The sequence below is a fragment of the Pelobates fuscus genome, chromosome 7 (assembly GCF_036172605.1).
Source record: "Pelobates fuscus isolate aPelFus1 chromosome 7, aPelFus1.pri, whole genome shotgun sequence".
Lineage (NCBI taxonomy): Eukaryota > Metazoa > Chordata > Amphibia > Anura > Pelobatidae > Pelobates > Pelobates fuscus.
This window is the reverse complement of record NC_086323.1, coordinates 7,768,336-7,789,775: the sequence shown is the minus strand read 5'-3', so window position 1 is coordinate 7,789,775 and position 21,440 is coordinate 7,768,336. Positions and strand designations below refer to the sequence as shown.

Sequence of the window (21,440 nt, the reverse complement as noted above, 5' to 3'; positions counted from 1 at the left end):
TGTATCAAAGCCCATTAATAGAAAGTTATGTGGAAGGGAAAAGTGTGGAAGAAAAAGGTGCACAAGCAGCAGGGATGACCGCAGCCTGGAGAGGATTGTCAGGAAAAGGCCATTCAAATGTGTTGGGGACTTTCACAAAGAGTGGACTGAGGCTGGAGTCAGTGCATCAAGAGCCACCACACACAGACGGATCCTGGACATGGGCTTCAGATGTCATATTCCTCTTATCAAGCCACTCCTGAACAACAAACAATGTCAGAAGCGTCTTACTTGGGCTAAAGAAAAACAGACTTGGTCTGTTGCTCAGTGGTCCAAAGTCCTCTTTTCTGATGAGAGCAACTTTTGCATCTCATTTTGAAACCAAGGACCCAGAGTCTGGAGATAGAATGGAGAGGAACACACTGCAAGGTGTTTGAAGTCCAGTGTGAAGTTTCCACAGTCTGTGTTGATTTGGGGAGTCATGTCATCTGCTGGTGTTGGTCCACTGTGCTTCATTAAGTCCAGGGTCAACGCAGCCATCTACCAGGAGATTTTGGAGCACTTCACGCTTCCTTCTGCAGACAAGCTTTATGGGGATGCTGCCAAAAGCACCAAAACCTGGTTCAGTGACCGTGGGATTACTGTGCTTGATTGGCCAGCAAACTCGCCTGACCTGAACCCCATAGAGAAACTATGGGGCATTGCCAAGAGAAAGATGAGAGACAGGAGACCGAACAATGCAGAAGAGCTGAAAGCCGCTATTGAAGCATCCTGGTCTTCCAGAACACCTCAGCAGTACCACAGGCTGATAGCTTCCATGCCACGCCGCATTGAGGCAGTAATTGCTGCAAAAGGGGCCCAAACTAAGTACTGAGTCCATATGCATGCTTATACTTTTCAGAGGTCCGATATTGTTCTATGTACACTCCTTGCTTTATTGATTGCATGTAATATTCTAACTTACCGAGATTTTGGATTTATGGTTTTCATGAGCTGTAAGCCATAATCATCGCACTTATGACAAATCACAGCTTGAACTATCTTGCTTTGCATGTAATGCGTCTATATCATATATTAGTTTCCCCTTTTACGTTGCATTACTGAAATAAATGAACTTTTGCACGACATTCTAATTGTTCGAGTATCACCTGTATACCCGGGTGGGAATACCCCACCGATACCATTACCACCAGGTAATATCAGCTAAATAGTGTTATATACCTGGGTGGGAATACACTGTGATACCATCACCACCACCACAAGGATCAGCCACTGATGCACGCTTCCGATAGATCAGTAGAGGGTTGCTTGATATAGAAAGACACAGACACTGACAAGGGTCAGCCACTGTTACAAGCTTCCGATATAACAATCAGTAGATGGTTGCTTGTAATAGAAAGACACAGACACTGACAAGGATCAGCCACTGTTACAAGCTTCTGATAGAACAATCAGTAGATGGTTGCTTGTTATAGAAAGACACAGACACTGACAAGGATCAGCCACTGTTACAAGCTTCCGATAGAACAATCAGTAGATGGTTGCTTGTAATAGAAAGACACAGACACTGACAAGGATCAGCCACTGATGCACGCTTCCGATAGAACAATCAGTAGATGGTTGCTTGTTATAGAAAGACACAGACACTGACAAGGATCAGCCACTGTTACAAGCTTCCGATAGAACAATCAGTAGATGGTTGCTTGTAATAGAAAGACACAGACACTGACAAGGATCAGCCACTGATGCACGCTTCCGATAGAACAATCAGTAGATGGTTGCTTGTTATAGAAAGACACAGACACTGACAAGGATCAGCCACTGTTACAAGCTTCTGATAGAACAATCAGTAGATGGTTGCTTGTAATAGAAAGACACAGACACTGACAAGGATCAGCCACTGATGCACGCTTCCGATAGAACAATCAGTAGATGGTTGCTTGTTATAGAAAGACACAGACACTGACGAGGATCAGCCACTGATGCACGCTTCCGATAGAACAATCAGTAGATGGTTGCTTGTTATAGAAAGACACAGACACTGGCGAGGATCAGCCACTGATGCACGCTTCCAATAGAACAATCAGTAGATGGTTGCTTGTTATAGAACGACACAGACACTGACAAGGATCAGCCACTGATGCACGCTTCCGATAGAACAATCAGTAGATGGTTGCTTGTTATAGAAAGACACAGACACTGACAAGGATCAGCCACTGTTACAAGCTTCCGATAGAACAATCAGTAGATGGTTGCTTGTTATAGAAAGACACAGACACTGACAAGGATCAGCCACTGATACACGCTTCCAATAGAACAATCAGTAGATGGTTGCTTGTTATAGAAAGACACAGACACTGGTGCACGCTTCCAATAGAACAATCAGTAGATGGTTGCTTTAAGAGGATTGAGGAGCCAGATTCAACACGTATAATTAATGTCATCCTGAGGGAGTGCATGTCAGTAGTAAGTTCTCGGAGTAACAACAAAAGGTACTCCGTAAACTAGTAAAAGGTGTAAAAGCAAGTGGGACAAAAACTATTTAAATTTTTATTTGAAAATTTTTGCAATTCTATTTTTAAAATCTTTAATCCAATTCTCAAAAATAGACACACTGTGATTGTTTATAGCCTTATTTTCAAAAACAAAAAAATCCAGAGTCCAGAGCACAATCTCTCATGTAGACAGACCCACTCCACAGTAAGCACGGTGTGAAAACTCTTATAATAACTGTTGCTATGACTTTCTCAATTTAATCCAGTGATTTCCCTGCTTGAGAAAAGCAGCCTGGGCAAATTAATGGCATTTAACGTAGGAGAAAAAAAAAGCATTCTCTAAAGATATTTACAGACATGAGCAAGGAAAATACATCTAGCTACAAAATGTACATACTAAAAAATAAACAATGGTCCCCATCTATACAAGCAATATGTTAAAGGTTCCGAATTGCTTTTAAGGATATGTTCTAATTCGTTTGAACGGTTACCTGTAAAGTACACACAGAATTTGCCCCTTCGCGATGAATATCTTTAGGACTGGATTCCAAGGATTCTGTTTGGGATGGTCGTTTCCAAAGATCTCCTGCAAGTAAGTGGTAAAAAGCTATTAAGTTTGAAAAATTCTGGGATCAGATCTCAATATTAAGGAAATTAGCAAAATTAAAATAAAGAAATAAGCAAATTCCACTTTTAAAGATCTGCCCCTGAATTGATCTTCCAGAGTATAATGAATGAAGGTACACTCTTATACACCATGTAACCTTATAGGTAAAATATTATATATATCCAGGGTGTACTTCTATCTATCTATCTATGGATTTATATAGTGTATAAACAGAGTGAGCCCTGCTTCTATCTATCTATGGATTTATATAGTGTATAAACAGAGCGAGCCCTGCTTCTATCTATCTATGGATTTATATAGTGTATAAACAGAGCGAGCCCTGCTTCTATCTATCTATGGATTTATATAGTGTATAAACAGAGCGAGCCCTGCTTCTATCTATGGATTTATATAGTGTATAAACAGAGCGAGCCCTGCTTCTATCTATCTATGGATTTATATAGTGTATAAACAGAGCGAGCCCTGCTTCTATCTATCTATGGATTTATATAGTGTATAAACAGAGCGAGCCCTGCTTCTATCTATCTATGGATTTATATAGTGTATAAACAGAGCGAGCCCTGCTTCTATCTATGGATTTATATAGTGTATAAACAGAGCGAGCCCTGCTTCTATCTATCTATGGATTTATATAGTGTATAAACAGAGCGAGCCCTGCTTCTATCTATCTATGGATTTACATAGTGTATAAACAGAGCGAGCCCTGCTTCCATCTATCTATGGATTTATATAGTGTGTAAACAGAGCAAACCCTGCTTCTATCTATCTATGGATTTATATAGTGTATAAACAGAGCGAGCCCTGCTTCCATCTATCTATGGATTTATATAGTGTGTAAACAGAGCAAGCCCTGCTTCTATCTATCTATGGATTTATATAGTGTATAAACAGAGCGAGCCCTGCTTCTATCTATGGATTTATATAGTGTATAAACAGAGCGAGCCCTGCTTCTATCTATGGATTTAAATAGTGTATAAACAGAGCGAGTCCTACTTCTATCTATGGATTTATATAGTGTATAAACAGAGCGAGTCCTGCTTCTATCGATCTATGGATTTATAAAGTGTATAAACAGAGCGAGCCCTGCTTCAATCTATCTATGGATTTATATAGTGTATAAACAGAGCGAGCCCTGCTTCTATCTATCTATGGATTTATATAGTGTATCTATGGATTTATAAAGTGTATAAACAGAGCGAGCCCTGCTTCTATCTATCTATGGATTTATAAAGTGTATAAACAGAGCGAGCCTTGCTTCTATCTATCTATGGATTTATAAAGTGTATACACACAGTGAGCCCTGCTTCTATCTATCTATGGATTTATATAGTGTATAAACAGAGCGAGCCCTGCTTCTATCTATGGATTTATATAGTGTATAAACAGAGTGAGCCCTGCTTCTATCTATGGATTTATATGGTGTATAAACAGAGCGAGCCCTGCTTCTATCTATGGATTGATATAGTGTATAAACAGAGCGAGCCCTGCTTCTATCTATGGATTTATATAGTGTATAAACAGAGTGAGCCCTGCTTCTATCTATGGATTTATATGGTGTATAAACAGAGCGAGCCCTGCTTCTATCTATGGATTGATATAGTGTATAAACAGAGCGAGCCCTGCTTCTATCTATCTATGGATTTATATAGTGTATACACACAGTGAGCCCTGCTTCTATCTATCTATGGATTTATATAGTGTATAAACAGAGCGAGCCCTGCTTCTATCTATGGATTTATATAGTGTATAAACAGAGTGAGCCCTGCTTCTATCTATGGATTTATATGGTGTATAAACAGAGCGAGCCCTGCTTCTATCTATGGATTTATATAGTGTATAAACAGAGCGAGCCCTGCTTCTATCTATCTATCTATGGATTTATATAGTGTATAAACAGAGCGAGAACTGCTTCTATCTATGGATTTATATAGTGTATAAACAGAGCGAGCCCTGCTTCTATCTATGGATTTATATAGTGTATAAACAGAGCGAGCCCTGCTTCTATCTATCTATGGATTTATATAGTGTATAAACAGAGCGAGCCCTGCTTCTATCGATCTATGGATTTATATAGTGTATAAACAGAGCGAGCCCTGCTTCTATCTATGGATTTATATAGTGTATAAACCGAGCGAGCCCTGCTTCTATCTATGGATTTATATAGTGTATAAACAGAGCGAGCCCTGCTATCTATATCTATGGATTTATATAGTGTATAAACAGAGCGAGCCCTGCTTCTATCTATCTATGGATTTATATAGTGTATAAACAGAGCGAGTCCTGCTTCTATCTATCTATGGATTTATATAGTGTATAAACAGAGCGAGCGTTGCTTCTATCTATGGATTTATATAGTGTATAAACAGAGCGAGCCCTGCTTCTATCTATCTATGGATTTATATAGTGTATAAACAGAGAGAGCCTTGCTTCTATCTATCTATGGATTTATATAGTGTATAAACAGAGCAAGTCCTGCTTCTATCTATGGATTTATATAGTGTTTAAACAGAGCGACAGTGGCGTACATACCAGGGGGCCCGGCCGCCCCTGCGACCCGGTATGTACGCTCTGGGCCAGCCTCTTCTCCTGGGGGGCCCAGAAGCCGGTCACCTCCCGGCCACCCGAGGCTGGCCCTGCTTACACCCGGCGGGCAGTCAGGCTGGCCGGTGCGCGAGGGAGCACTCTCCCCTGAGTGCTTCCTCTTCAGCTCCCTCGCGCACCGCACTGATACCGGAGCCGGAAGATGACGTCATCTTCCTGCGCCTGCATCCCTACGCGGCGCGCGAGGGAGCTGAAGAGGAAGCACTCAGGGGAGAGTGCTCCCTCGCGCGCCCGCCAGCCTGCCTGCCCGCCGGGTGACCGGCCCCCCCAGGAGCCCAGCAGCACCACTGGACCCCAGGGAATCCCCTCAGCACTCCAAAAGGTAAGGAGGCTGGGGGGATTAAATTTAAAAAAAATGTGTTAGTGTGTGTTAGTGTTACTGTGAGTGTTAGTGTGTGTGTTAGTGTTACTGTGTGTTACTGTGAGTGTTAGTGTGTGTGTGTGTGTGTGTGTTAGTGTTACTGTGAGTGTTAGTGTGTGTGTGTGTGTGTGTGTTAGTGTTACTGTGAGTGTTAGTGTGTGTGTTAGTGTTACTGTGTGTGTTACTGTTACTGTTAGTGTGTGTTAGTGTTACTGTGAGTGTTAGTGTGTGTGTTAGTGTGAGTCTGCTAGAGAGTGTCAGTGAGTGTTACTGTGTGTGTCTGTTACTGAGTGTGTTTGTGTTAGTGAGTATGTTTGATGTCTGTTAGTGAGTGTGTGTTTGTCAGTGAGAGTGTATGTTTTGTAAGTGAGTGTGTATGTATGTCTGTCGCTGAGTGTTTCTCTGTCAGTAAATGTGTGTGTGTCTGTTAGCTAGTGTGTATGCGTCTGTTCTTGAGAGTGTGTGTGTGTGTCTTCAGCACTTACCTTTCTCCAGCGCCGGACTCCCTTGACGCTGGGGATCCCTCCGCCGCTCAGCTCCGAATGCGCATGCACGGCAAGAGCCGTGCGCGCATTCAAACGGCCCATAGGAAAGCATTACTCAATGCTTTCCTATGGACGTTCAGTGTCTTAGAATCGCGGAAGCTCCTCTAGCGGCTGTCAGTGAGACAGCCGCTAGAGGCTGGATTAACCCTCAGTGAAACATAGCAGTTTCTCTGAAACTGCTATGCTTTTAGCTGCAGGGTTAAAACTAGAGGGACCTGACACCCTGACCACTTCATTGAGCTGATGTGATCTGGGTGTCTGTAGTGGTCCTTTAAGTGTGTGTGCATCTGCATGCACTGGTGTACATACCGCGGTCGCAGGGGTCGCAACCCTGCAACCCCTGCGACCAGGTGCCCGCCGCCATGTGTTGCGGCCCCGGCCTGCGCAGAGTAAGCGTGCGGGGGGGGGGCCCACGGATCAATTTTCGCACCGGGGCCCCATAGGTCATGTGTACGCCACTGCAGAGCGAGCACTGCTTCTATCTATCTATGGATTTATATAGTGTATAAACAGAGCGAGCCCTGCTTCTATCTATGGATTTATATAGTGTATAAAGAGAGCAAGTCCTGCTTCTATCTATGGATTCATATAGTGTATAAACAGAGCGAGTCCTGCTTCTATCTATCGATTTATATAGTGTATAAACAGAGCAAGCCCTGCTTCTATCTATGGATTTATATAGTGTATAAACAGAGCGAGCCCTGCTTCTATCTATGGATTTATATAGTGTATAAACAGAGCAAGTCCTGCTTCTATCTATGGATTTATATAGTGTATAAACAGAGCGAGCCCTGCTTCTATCTATGGATTTATATAGTGTATAAACAGAGCGAGCCCTGCTTCTATCTATGGATTTATATAGTGTATAAACAGAGCGAGCCCTGCTTCTATCTATCTATGGATTTATATAGTGTATAAACAGAGCGAGCCCTGCTTCTATCTATGGATTTATATAGTGTATAAACAGAGCGAGCCCTGCTTCTATCTATGGATTTATATAGTGTATAAACAGAGCGAGCCCTGCTTCTATCTATGGATTTATATAGTGTATAAACAGAGCAAGTCCTGCTTCTATCTATGGATTTATATAGTGTATAAACAGAGCGAGCCCTGCTTCTATCTATGGATTTATATAGTGTATAAACAGAGCGAGCCATGCTTCTATCTATCTATGGATTTATATAGTGTATAAACAGAGCGAGCCCTGCTTCTATCTATCTATGGATTTATATAGTGTATAAACAGAGCGAGCCCTGCTTCTATCTATGGATTTATATAGTGTATAAACAGAGCGAGCCCTGCTTCTATCTATGGATTTATATAGTGTATAAACAGAGCGTGACCTGCTTCTATCTATCTATGGATTTATATAGTGTATAAACAGAGCGAGCCCTGCTTCTATCTATCTATGGATTTATTTAGTGTATAAACAGAGCGAGCCCTGCTTCTATCTATCTATGGATTTATATAGTGTATAAACAGAGCGAGCCCTGCTTCTATCTATCTATGGATTTATATAGTGTATAAACAGAGCGAGCCCTGCTTCTATCTATCTATGGATTTATATAGTGTATAAACAGAGCGAGCCCTGCTTCTATCTATCTATCTATGGATTTATATAGTGTATAAACAGAGCGAGCCCTGCTTCTATCTATCTATCTATGGATTTATATAGTGTATAAACAGAGCGAGCCCTACTTCTATCTATCTATGGATTTATATAGTGTATAAACAGAGCGAGTCCTGCTTCTATCTATCTATGGATTTATATAGTGTATAAACAGAGCGAGCCCTGCTTCTATCTATCTATGGATTTATATAGTGTATAAACAGAGCGAGCCCTGCTTCTATCTATCTATGGATTTATATAGTGTATAAACAGAGCGAGCCCTGCTTCTATCTATCTATGGATTTATATAGTGTATAAACAGTGCAAGCCCTGCTTCTATCTATCTATGGATTTATATAGTGTATAAACAGAGCGAGTCCTGCTTCTATCTATCTATGGATTTATATAGTGTATAAACAGAGCGAGCCCTGCTTCTATCTATCTATGGATTTATTTAGTGTATAAACAGAGCGAGCCCTGCTTCTATCTATCTATGGATTTATATAGTGTATAAACAGAGCGAGCCCTGCTTCTATCTATCTATGGATTTATATAGTGTATAAACAGAGCGAGCCCTGCTTCTATCTATCTATGGATTTATATAGTGTATAAACAGAGCGAGCCCTGCTTCTATCTATCCATCTATGGATTTATATAGTGTATAAACAGAGCGAGCCCTGCTTCTATCTATCTATCTATGGATTTATATAGTGTATAAACAGAGCGAGCCCTACTTCTATCTATCTATGGATTTATATAGTGTATAAACAGAGCAAGCCCTGCTTCTATCTATGGATTTATATAGCGTATAAACAGAGCGAGCCCTGCTTCTATCTATGGATTTATATAGTGTATAAACAGAGCGAGCCCTGCTTCTATCTATGGATTTATATAGTGTATAAACAGAGCCAGCCCTGCTTCTATCTATGGATTTATATAGTGTATAAACAGAGCCAGCCCTACTTCTCTTGGATGGAGTGAAGTGATTCAGAAACATGCCTTGATAAATGGAGAATGGACTAGTATGTCCCTCACGGTCACGTTGTAGAACTTGCTCCATGAAGGTCATGTGATCCTGATGGTAGAGTGGGATTTCTCGATCATTGATCTTATTATTTAACAGGCATCCATGAAACAGGTTCATCAGCATGTCATTGGGAATGGAGGCCTCTGCTGACGTTCCCTCATCCTCTGTTTTGAAAGAGTCGAGGAGAAGAGAATTACAATAAGCTATAACAAAATTAAACGCGGAGGTTTATCTAAAAAGATAAAAATAAATCAAATAAACCCTATAACGTTAAGCTGAACCTAGCTACAATCCCCACGGAAGTCACATTATAACACAGGATTTCATTCCCAGGATTCCCCATGAAGGACATTGCTCTCTAGTAATAAGGCTTTATAAATCATTTGTGGTGTTAAATAAATAATACTAAATAGTAATAAACAACTTTGCTAAATTTAGTTTGTAAATTGAATTCCCATTTAGTTACTTTGGTGTATAAATGTAGCGGCTTTTATGTCTGTTTAATAAACAAACAGCTCTCCATTGTGAATATTGTCTAGTGATCCTGCCTCCCATGCATAATAAGCAAGGTGCAGTCCGACTACAGCCATCTCCAATCGGACAAACCAAGTGACGCCCCACATACGACCAGTTAGCAGCCAATACTAGAATTACTTTATGTGAATACCTCTGCTCAGTGTGAGGAAGAACATTTCAATTTGCTGACATTTGGGCAGCAGCTTCATTAAGTCGAAATAAAACGGAACCTCATGGATACACGGACCACTGGCCTCAGTTGGATCTGTAAGAGAAGTCTTTGTAGTAGCTCTGAATCATTTTCTCTGACACATAACTAGATGACAGTAAGTTCTCCCCAAAAGACTGGAGACCGGTTAGTCAAAGTTTTCTTTTCAGATTTCTTTTAAAGGCTCTGAGCAGGAGACACTTTATAAGAACTATAATAAAGCTCCATGCCACACTGGTAAAGAATTCAAGCTATGCCAATCACAGTACCACCCCTGTGGTGATGTTATCCATTCTTCATTTTACACATTTGCTCCTCACCTATGCTCTCCACTTTCCTCAGCATCGGGGAGGTTCCTTCTTTAGGGAGGCAAAGCTGAACAATATTCTCAAATGTTAACATGATGCTGATACAACTCTGGTCTCTGGGAAACAGCTGGAAAAACAAAACGAGAACATATGATAAAACAATGAGGTGAAAGAGGGGGTCACTGAAATATGATGAAGAGCCAACAATATCTAGTTCATGAGAGAACTCACTGCTTGCGGTATTTCAGAGTATTTAAGGCCCTGCAAGTGCCTCCAGCTGTCACTACTGGCCATCACGTGCCCACTCTGCGGTTCTACCCAACACTCCGACACCAGATGCAGCTCTGAATCCTGATCAATGGCTTCCACCTCAGTATCATTATCCTCGTCCGTGGAGAAGCTGTGCACAGGGACAATTGTTAGCACTGGATGGTGGTCACATGTGCTGGAGAACATACGGCAAGAGGAGGTGGGCTCACCTGTCCTTGGTCGAACTGACGTTGGGTGGGAAGAGGATGTACTGGATGACACAACTGTGCCTCTCGATGCTGCCTTCACTTAGAGAGTCACTCTGCATATACCACATATCAATGAGAAAAACTTGGACCAGGAAGCAGGGTAAACACCATGATTTAAGAATTGGATATGGGATTGGTCTCACCTGTATGGGCACTTCTAGCACCATGTTAATGATTCCTTCCCCACTGGAAGCAAAATGGAAGCCCTCCGACAGGCGGATCCTGGAGATAGGAAAATTCCAGGCTTATGTTATTTCAATACAGGAGCCAAAACTGGGGTAAAAAACGCTATTTAGTCCTTATGTCTGCATTGTTGGAGGACATTGTGAAACTGTACAAATCGTGTCACTTGGATCAGAACCTATGGAGAATGCAATGAGAGAGCTCCACAGTGCACATTGACACTGCTGGAGTTTACTCAGAGCGCTTTAGTTACAATAATAAATGGTCACAATTTCAGGAAAGGTATTTAATCATTTGTCAGATAAAATGTTTGGTGTTCATTTTTAGAACATGTTTTTCAAAGGTTGTACACCTGCTCTAATTATTTGTTTATAAAGTATTATTTGTGAATGCTGGACGGGCTGAGAATATATTCACTAAATTCATAATTCACAAAGATGTATCAATCAAACATAATTGGCATGTTTGGAGAAAAGCAGAACTCAAAAATAAGTCAATCTTATTACAGCTGAAATTATAACAAAGAATTGTCTGTGTGTATTCAAGCAAGTTTTCCTCTTAGTAATCAAAATGGGTTGCGCTTTGCTCTCTTACAGGGCAGGTAGTATTGAAAAAGTTAAAATACAAAATGCAGTCCCCACCGCTCCTAGCCTTACAACGGGCAACCCCACCTTGTGATCCCCAGTTTCTGTCTGTTTTTATAGACCATTCACTTAATGAAAAGAAGAAAAGAAGTGTATACTTATAATATTTAAATGGGGAATAAGATGGGATTCTGTTCTGGTGGAGTCCTACGGTAAAAGAAACTGGCACTCACTCAGTAAGCGTTGACAGGATTTGTGCCATGGAGGTGGTGGGTACAGTGGTTGCCATTCCTGACTGCACAGACCAGATCCACCTCTGGTGGTAAAAGTACCGGGACAGGGATGCAAGAGTGGATGAGGCAGAGCGGTTGGTGGTAAGGGGTCCGGGAACTGATGGGTTCTGTGCCAGGCTATCCAAATTCAGGATGAAAGGGGTTCGATAATCCAAAGGAAGCTTATCATATCTGCAAAAAGACAAAACACTTCATAATGTAAGGAAGAACGTCTAACACTATATTATCAAACCACAGCAACATCTTTTTCAATGTATGACTATTGCACAATGGAAGTCAGTTACTCATAAACTGGAGGGGGAAAAAACATGTTCATAGAAATTAAATCTTTTTATATGTGTTGTATGAGAATATTTTTAAATAGTCATTGCTAAATTTCATAATTACAAGAATAGTAGCTTTGACAAGACATTTGAAAATTAAATTTACAATGCACGTTTGACTTCACTATGTCGCACAATAGTGCAATTATATTCTCCACATTTGTAAATGGTGGTGTAATGCACAATACGATGGACCATCATTGCAGCTCTGCAGTTACGCGGAAATATAAAATGAAAAAAAGGGTTTCTAGGATGATTTTTTCCAATTACAGCTGATTGCCCCATATCTCCTAATATCTACATCATTTTGTTCAGTAAAATCCTCAATGATTGCGGTAAAAAGCAAAACACAAAATTCAGGGATTCTTGTTGTGATAAACATGTTTTTTTAAATAAAAGAAATGCCATGAGCTGTGCTTTTAATCATTAGCGTTTCTGTCAAAGGACAGTTTGGGATAAGAGTCGCCATAAAAACAAGGTTTAGGGAACTCTCCAAACCTCTAAAGCACTCCAGCTTGCGGAGATGGTCTAGGGGTTAAGAGAGTGCCCTCCGTACATGCACCCTGCGTTCCAGTGCTTCTCTGTAAGAGGCTTTGGATTGGCCAAGAGATAATTCGTATGAAGGGTCTCCGGTAGGTGGAGACTATGAACCCTCTCACAGCTGGATTAGATGTAAATCTTAGTTACAAATAAATGTTCCTTTGGGAAAACCATTTAGTGATAACCCCCGACAGAGGTATTGACTAAACGGGGAATTCTGGAGAATTGTGGAAAGCTTGGTTAGAGTTACAAATGTCAGACTAAAACAGATAAACTGAAAATTTGCAATTCTGTTATTTTTCCAGTTTGGGTACTTTAGCCTAAACTTTGCAAATCCCTTCTACATTCTTCACACTTTGCTTAATGAATAAAATTGAATGGGATCATGTGTCAGCCGTGGGTTTATAAACGGGTTAAAACGAGACTGAGAGGCATTAATAGGGGTGGATGAGAAGTGCTTGCAGAGTGACAGATCTCCTTTGTACATATTTGGAGAGATAATGAGATCATTCATTCTCTCCACCAGCTGCATGCTGCAGTACAGCATGGCTCCAGTGCGGCGACGCAGCATGTAATGCGTCACTAGCTTTTCATAAGTACATTTAGAAAATAACTTTTGTCAAGATCTCGTAGTTGGTGAAAAATGTAGCTGATATAATTCTAGGCATATTCTCCATCTTTAGAGCAGAGTTTATCTACTCATCACATATCAATGATCCTTTCCCCCACTCCCCTCTCTCCCCCATGTTGGGTGATCAGTAAGTGAATACCTACTTTATGAGCATTTTTTCCAGTGGTTTGTGCAGTAGGACCAGGCAGGGCTTGTCAGAAAAAGCCGGACACAACGCTTGTGGTGGTGGGGACTTAGATGGGGAGTTTATTCCACACATTTTTCTCTTGACTCGTGGCGTAGTCTCCTTGCTCCGCGGGAAGCGGAGCTGGATCATTTGGTCCTTCAGCTCTACCACAATCTGTCAGAAACATGTGGAATACGCCATATTTAAAGATCCCATAATAAATGCATGGAGCTTTGTGGAATGCAAGTAAGATAGAGCTGCAGAGAACACTTTAACCGGGAAGAGACACTTTGTTGAGAATTACCTTACAGTTAATGTTTTTTTATTTAAATTTAGCTTATCCCACAGCATTTTATAAACATAGGACATAAACATAATTTAAAATAAAGTGGAGGAGGCGTGGCTTTGCCTCTGGCAGGGCTGTGATCCCTGGCATCATCAATGGCCACCAGACAGGACCTCCAGACACTTCCCTACACTGTGATTGAGACGCTCAGGGCTGAAAAGTCCCTCATCCGCACAGAGGTCTTCACGCAGGGGACCCCGGCTACAGGCCCTGGAGGCCGCGACTCAAAGTGTTACAGAAAAGGCCATGGCTACAGATCAGTGTAGTAACCAGGCAAGGCACCATGCTGCTTGAAATGAGACACCAAATGGAAGACCTGGACAATCGCAGCCGCAGGTATAATATCAGGGTAAGTGGTATCCCCCCGCAGCCCTCGATTTAGGGATCTAGGATAGGACATGAGGAGGGGACCTGAGGGAAGGGGGTGGGAGGGAGAATCGGAAAGAAGGGAAGGGTGATCTCTTGCTAATGGAGAGACGGGGTAGCTGGAAAGGAGGGGGGGTTGGAGAAGAGGGACATGAGAAGATGGATATAATAGAAAAGAGGGTAGGTGGGGGAGAAAGTAAAAGGAGGGGGGGAGAAATAACAAAGGGGGGGAGATGGGTGGGAAACAAGGAAATACAAAGGGAAAAAAAGAAAACAAAAACAAATAGTTGTTGGATGACCTTCATTTGGACACTAATGGTGTTATATTATTCCTACAGCATATTCAGAATGCTGCACCAGCTGTACTGACCTTAAAGGGACACTATAGTCACCTGAACAACTTTAGCTTAATGAAGCAGTTTTGGTGTATAGAACATGCCCCTGCAGCCTCACTGCTCAATCCTCTGCCATTTAGGAGTTAAATCCCTTTGTTTATGAACCCTAGTCACACCTCCCTGCATGTGACTTGCACAGCCTTCCATAAACACTTCCTGTAAAGAGAGCCCTATTTAGGCTTTATTGCAAGTTCTGTTTAATTAAGATTTTCTTATCCCCTGCTATGTTAATAGCTTGCTAGACCCTGCAAGAGCCTCCTGTATGTGATTAAAATTCAATTTAGAGATTGAGATACAATTATTTAAGGTAAATTACATCTGTTTGAAAGTGAAACCAGTTTTTTTTTTTCATGCAGGCTCTGTCAATCATAGCCAGGGGAGGTGTGGCTAGGGCTGCATAAACAGAAACAAAGTGATTTAACTCCTAAATGACAGTGAATTGAGCAGTGAAATTGCAAGGGAATGATCTATACACTAAAACTGCTTTATTTAGCTAAAGTAATTTAGGTGACTACAGTGTTCCTTTAACCCCTTAAGGACCAAACTTCTGGAATAAAAGGGAATCATGACATGTCAGACATGTCATGTGTCCTTAAGGGGTTAAATACTTTCTCCCGGTGCACTATACAAATTATCCTGGATGAAGTCGTTTTTACGGTGTATCAATGCAGTGTTCGCGTATAATTGTCTGGGGTGGGGAGACTGTAGTTCACCTCATCTGTTTATAGCCAACATTTGCCTACTCACTTATTGTAAAGATGGCAAGCTGTTCATATTTATTGTTTGCCTATGTAATTGATTTCATGTGCAGGGTTCATGAAGGGCTTTGAGATTGGCAGATACTAGTTCATATACTCGACTAGGGTCTCCAGCCGTCGGGGTGGGAGCAGAGTCACGTACTCTGGAAACACTCGTGTGTACCAAACCCCATGTCTACTGCAGCATGCGTATTAAGTCCCCCCACCCCACTTTTTTTTCCCACTCTCTCCACCGTTATCCTTCTATGCCTGCACGTCTCTCTTTATCGATCTTTGAAAAAACTGAAAACTCAATAAAATGATTTAAAATATGTATATATATTAAATAAAGTGAGAGTTCCTTTTAAACCTAATGGAAGATTGTCCAAAGGTACTGAAAGACAACAAAAGGAGACCAATAGACTAGAAGTCATCAGAGAGCCGGAATCGCTATCAGAGAGCCGGAATCGCTATCAGAGAGCCGGAATCGCTATCAGAGAGCCGGAATCGCTATCAGAGAGCCGGAATCGCTATCAGAGAGCCGGAATCGCTATCAGAGAGCCGGAATCGCTATCAGAGAGCCGGAATCGCTATCAGAGAGCCGGAATCGCTATCAGAGAGCCGGAATCGCTATCAGAGAGCTGGAATCGCTATCAGAGAGCTGGAATCGCTATCAGAGAGCTGGAATCGCTATCAGAGAGCTGGAATCTCTATCAGAGGGCAGGAATCTCTATCAGAGAGCTGGAATCGCTATCAGAGAGCTGGAATCGCTATCAGAGAGCTGGAATCGCTATCAGAGAGCTGGAATCGCTATCAGAGAGCTGGAATCGCTATCAGAGAGCTGGAATCTCTATCAGAGAGCAGGAATCTCTATCAGAGAGCTGGAATCTCTATCAGAGAGCTGGAATCTCTATCAGAGAGCAGGAATCTCTATCAGAGAGCAGGAATCTCTATCAGAGAGCTGGAATCTCTATCAGAGAGCTGGAATCGCTATCAGAGAGCTGGAATCTCTATCAGAGAGCTGGAATCGCTATCAGAGAGCAGGAATCGCTATCAGAGAGCTGGAATCTCTATCAGAGAGCTGGAATCGCTATCAGAGAGCTGGAATCGCTATCAGAGAGCTGGAATCGCTATCAGAGAGCTGGAATCTCTATCAGAGAGCTGGAATCTCTATCAGAGAGCTGGAATCGCTATCAGAGAGCTGGAATCTCTATCAGAGAGCTGGAATCTCTATTAGAGAGCTGGAATCGCTATCAGAGAGCTGGAATCTCTATTAGAGAGCTGGAATCGCTATCAGAGAGCTGGAATCGCTATCAGAGAGCAGGAATCGCTATCAGAGAGCCGGAATCGCTATCAGAGAGCAGGAATCGCTATCAGAGAGCTGGAATCTCTATCAGAGAGCAGGAATCTCTATCAGAGAGCTGGAATCGCTATCAGAGAGCAGGAATCGCTATCAGAGAGCTGGAATCGCTATCAGAGAGCTGGAATCGCTATCAGAGAGCTGGAATCGCTATCAGAGAGCTGGAATCACTATCAGAGAGCAGGAATCTCAATCAGAGAGCAGGAATCTCTATCAGAGAGCTGGAATCGCTATCAGAGAGCTGGAATCGCTATCAGAGAGCTGGAATCGTGATTTAAAACATATCAAAAAAGGGACAGAGGATCATCAATTCCACCGTTTGTCTTTACTTCGAGATGTTACCTTGTTCCTGCTGTGTGCTGAAGTTCCAAGCGGGAAACCCAGTCGAAGCACCATGCAGGGAGCTTTCCAAATTATCCGCACCACACAGAACGAGGACGGTGGTTGGTTCACATCACTGTCACAGATAAGAGAGTCGTCACTATATGAAGGGGTGCAAATGTTAGGAACCAGGCAAAATATTTGGGAACAGTTTTATTAACCGTGTTTATTTTATAAATCAATTTCTCATAGATGAATTGCAAGGATGTAAAACACGTGGCCTGTCAGGCTCCCACGTCCTGTCCATAGAGATACAGTAACAGCATGAATGTCCCACAATAAGCTGCAGTGTACGTGGTGCTTAAAGTGTCCCTTTTAATACGTGATTGTATTTTTAACAGTCGATAAGTTCAGGAAGCATGTGCCAAGAAGTGGCTCATCCAATCATGTTCACATAACATGTTATAGCAAGAAGGAGCTTATCCCATAAGCAGTGTTTATGGCACTTGATATTTACTCCAGTTGTCAGCTTTCTTCTGTCAACAGTTCAGCATACAGAGGGGCAGGAGAGGAGGGCTTAGTATTATTACGGTAATAACCACTGTGTCCACTTTCCCCTGGGTGTGTATGTTTGAAGTTCAGTGCGTGTCCGTGCATTTACTGGATTACAGGTGCACTGGGTATATTAGCTTAGCGCCATTTAACCCCTTGTTTGCATGTGTATTCTTATTATAACTGCTATCATATACACTCCACAGTGCAATAGGAAAGGAAAAGAACCTGCCCACAAGGAGATCGAGCATTATAAACATTTATAGAGAACCGGAGAGCTTGCAATCTAAAGGTTAGAGTGGGGAGTTGAGATAATAGATAACAGGGCGGTTTGAAGGTGATAGAGCGAACCAGAGGCAAGGAATTGATATGAAGCTGCTGGAGATGCCATAAAGAAGGCTGAGATGTTGGAGAAGCATAGAGAATAGTGAAAATTAAAGGGACATGCATCATTCTGACATAATGGTCTTTGCATTTGATTGAGACAAATATTTACCTGCTTCCCTGCATTTTTCATGCCTACCTTAAAGGGACCCTATAGTCACAAGGACAACTACAGCTTATTGTATTTTCTCTGGTCCCTGCAGGCTTTTTAATGTAAACATTGCTTTTTCAGAGAAGCCACCTAGGAACACCTCCAGTGGCCACTAGAGGTGCTTCCCTAGGACAGTGATGCACAGTGTGCAGCACAGACGTTCAGTGTCTCTACGGTCTGCATGGACATGCTGAAATTTCCCCATAGTAATGCATTCATTCAATGCATCTCTATGAGGAACTGCTGTTTGGCCAGGGTGGTGTTTAGCACCGCCCCCCTCACCCTGCCTACTTGGCTGAGCTCATCAGAATTGTATTGTGGTTGGCTGAGATCATCAACTCTGAACACTATAGTGTTTCTTTAAGTGATACACTGATCCAGCAAATCAGTGTCCTAATCCTACGTATGCTGGAAGGGGGGGGAGAGAATTCACATTGCACATGCACACGGTCATGCATACACAATTGAAAGATCTCGCAATGTCAGTCAGTGGTGTAGTGAGATCCTAGGACAAGCACCAGCAATGAATGTACATTATGTGCTTTCACAGCCTGGCGGCACTTCCCCAATGACGAGCAATCACTTCTCTGCAGAGTACTGGATGAGGTTTGTAATAGTTTTGTCAAATTATTGGTAATACATTAATATGTCACTGAGATAATGGAATATTTCTTCAATTTCAAACGTTTTAGGATTGAAGTCAGATCTGTACCGAATGCACAAACATTCAGAGTAATAATGAATTAGTTAAACTGAAGTGGAAAACTCACTTTACATTCAAATTTACACAGAATATCTATGGTTACCTTAGAATTAATTTGACAAAAGAGTATGCTTCCACCAGCACAAAGCTGCTCCAGTCACGCAATAATGATGTCATTGCCGTGTGCGAGATACGACACAGGACCGTACTGTATCGCCCATTGTTTCCTGGGGTATGAAGGTGCTTTGGAACTTGCCTGAAAGGTAAAAACGGAGAAGGTAAGGCTCACTCACTAGAGTACCACTCACCCAGTGTGCGGCTCTCTCACCAGAATAACGCTCACCCAGTGTGCGGCTCTCTCACCAGACTAACGCTCACCCAGTGTGCGGCTATCCCACCAGACTAACACTCACCCAGTGTGCGGCTATCCCACCAGACTAACACTCACCCAGTGTGCGGCTATCCCACCAGACTAACACTCACCCAGTGTGCGGCTATCCCACCAGACTAACTCACCCAGTGTGCGGCTATCCCACCAGAATAACACTCACCCAGTGTGCGGCTCTCACACCAGAATAACACTCACCCAGTGTGCGGCTCTCTCACCAGAATAACACTCACCCAGTGTGCGGCTCTCTCACCAGAATAACACTCACCCAGTGTGCGGCTATCCCACCAGAATAACACTCACCCAGTGTGCGGCTCTCACACCAGAATAACACTCACCCAGTGTGCGGCTCTCTCACCAGAATAACACTCACCCAGTGTGCGGCTCTCACACCAGAATAACACTCACCCAGTGTGCGGCTCTCTCACCAGAATAACACTCACCCAGTGTGCGGCTCTCTCACCAGAATAACACTCACCCAGTGTGCGGCTCTCCCACCAGACTAACACTCACCCAGTGTGAGGCTCTCCCACCAGACTAACACTCACCCAGTGTGAGGCTCTCCCACCAGAATAACACTCACCCAGTGTGAGGCTCTCACACCAGAATAACACTCACCCAGTGTGCGGCTCTCACACCAGAATAACACTCACCCAGTGTGAGGCTCTCACACCAGAATAACACTCACCCAGTGTGCGGCTCTCCCACCAGAATAACACTCACCCAGTGTGAGGCTCTCCCACCAGAATAACACTCACCCAGTGTGCGGCTCTCCCACCAGACTAACACTCACCCAGTGTGAGGCTCTCCCACCAGACTAACACTCACCCAGTGTGCGGCTCTCCCACCAGAATAACACTCACCCAGTGTGCGGCTCTCTCACCAGAATAACACTCACCCAGTGTGAGGCTCTCCCACCAGAATAACACTCACCCAGTGTGAGGCTCTCCCACCAGAATAACACTCACCCAGTGTGAGGCTCTCCCACCAGAATAACACTCACCCAGTGTGAGGCTCTCACACCAGAATAACACTCACCCAGTGTGCGGCTCTCCCACCAGAATAACACTCACCCAGTGTGAGGCTCTCCCACCAGAATAACACTCACCCAGTGTGCGGCTCTCCCACCAGACTAACACTCACCCAGTGTGAGGCTCTCCCACCAGACTAACACTCACCCAGTGTGAGGCTCTCCCACCAGACTAACACTCACCCAGTGTGCGGCTCTCCCACCAGACTAACACTCACCCAGTGTGCGGCTCTCCCACCAGAATAACACTCACCCAGTGTGCGGCTCTCTCACCAGAATAACACTCACCCAGTGTGCGGCTCTCCCACCAGACTAACACTCACCCAGTGTGAGGCTCTCCCACCAGACTAACACTCACCCAGTGTGAGGCTCTCCCACCAGAATAACACTCACCCAGTGTGAGGCTCTCCCACCAGAATAACACTCACCCAGTGTGAGGCTCTCCCACCAGACTAACACTCACCCAGTGTGCGGCTCTCACACCAGAATAACACTCACCCAGTGTGCGGCTATCCCACCAGACTAACACTCACCCAGTGTGAGGCTCTCCCACCAGACTAACACTCACCCAGTGTGAGGCTCTCCCACCAGAATAACACTCACCCAGTGTGAGGCTCTCCCACCAGAATAACACTCACCCAGTGTGAGGCTCTCCCACCAGACTAACACTCACCCAGTGTGCGGCTCTCACACCAGAATAACACTCACCCAGTGTGCGGCTATCCCACCAGACTAACACTCACCCAGTGTGAGGCTCTCCCACCAGACTAACACTCACCCAGTGTGAGGCTCTCCCACCAGAATAACACTCACCCAGTGTGCGGCTCTCACACCAGAATAACACTCACCCAGTGTGCGGCTATCCCACCAGACTAACACTCACCCAGTGTGAGGCTCTCCCACCAGACTAACACTCACCCAGTGTGAGGCTCTCCCACCAGACTAACACTCACCCAGTGTGAGGCTCTCCCACCAGACTAACACTCACCCAGTGTGAGGCTCTCCCACCAGAATAACACTCACCCAGTGTGAGGCTCTCCCACCAGAATAACACTCACCCAGTGTGAGGCTCTCCCACCAGACTAACACTCACCCAGTGTGAGGCTCTCCCACCAGACTAACACTCACCCAGTGTGAGGCTCTCCCACCAGAATAACACTCACCCAGTGTGAGGCTCTCCCACCAGACTAAC

The 21,440-nt window shown here is 43.5% G+C and overlaps 1 protein-coding gene across 1 annotated transcript in view; it reads right to left on the bottom strand.

The window, feature by feature from the left end:
* The window catches only part of SZT2 (SZT2 subunit of KICSTOR complex), a 127,940-nt gene that overhangs the window by 71,753 nt on the left and 34,747 nt on the right, over window positions 1-21,440 (bottom strand). Inside the window, exons 13-23 of the mRNA XM_063427658.1 lie at window positions 18,934-19,086; window positions 17,062-17,200; window positions 13,493-13,689; window positions 11,796-12,026; window positions 10,939-11,017; window positions 10,757-10,848; window positions 10,509-10,677; window positions 10,290-10,404; window positions 9,913-10,026; window positions 9,218-9,409; window positions 2,966-3,060 (exon numbers count right to left, since the gene is read on the bottom strand). Of these exons, the coding sequence (XP_063283728.1) occupies window positions 2,966-3,060; window positions 9,218-9,409; window positions 9,913-10,026; window positions 10,290-10,404; window positions 10,509-10,677; window positions 10,757-10,848; window positions 10,939-11,017; window positions 11,796-12,026; window positions 13,493-13,689; window positions 17,062-17,200; window positions 18,934-19,086 (1,576 nt within the window). The remainder of the gene's footprint in view (window positions 1-2,965; window positions 3,061-9,217; window positions 9,410-9,912; window positions 10,027-10,289; window positions 10,405-10,508; window positions 10,678-10,756; window positions 10,849-10,938; window positions 11,018-11,795; window positions 12,027-13,492; window positions 13,690-17,061; window positions 17,201-18,933; window positions 19,087-21,440) is intronic.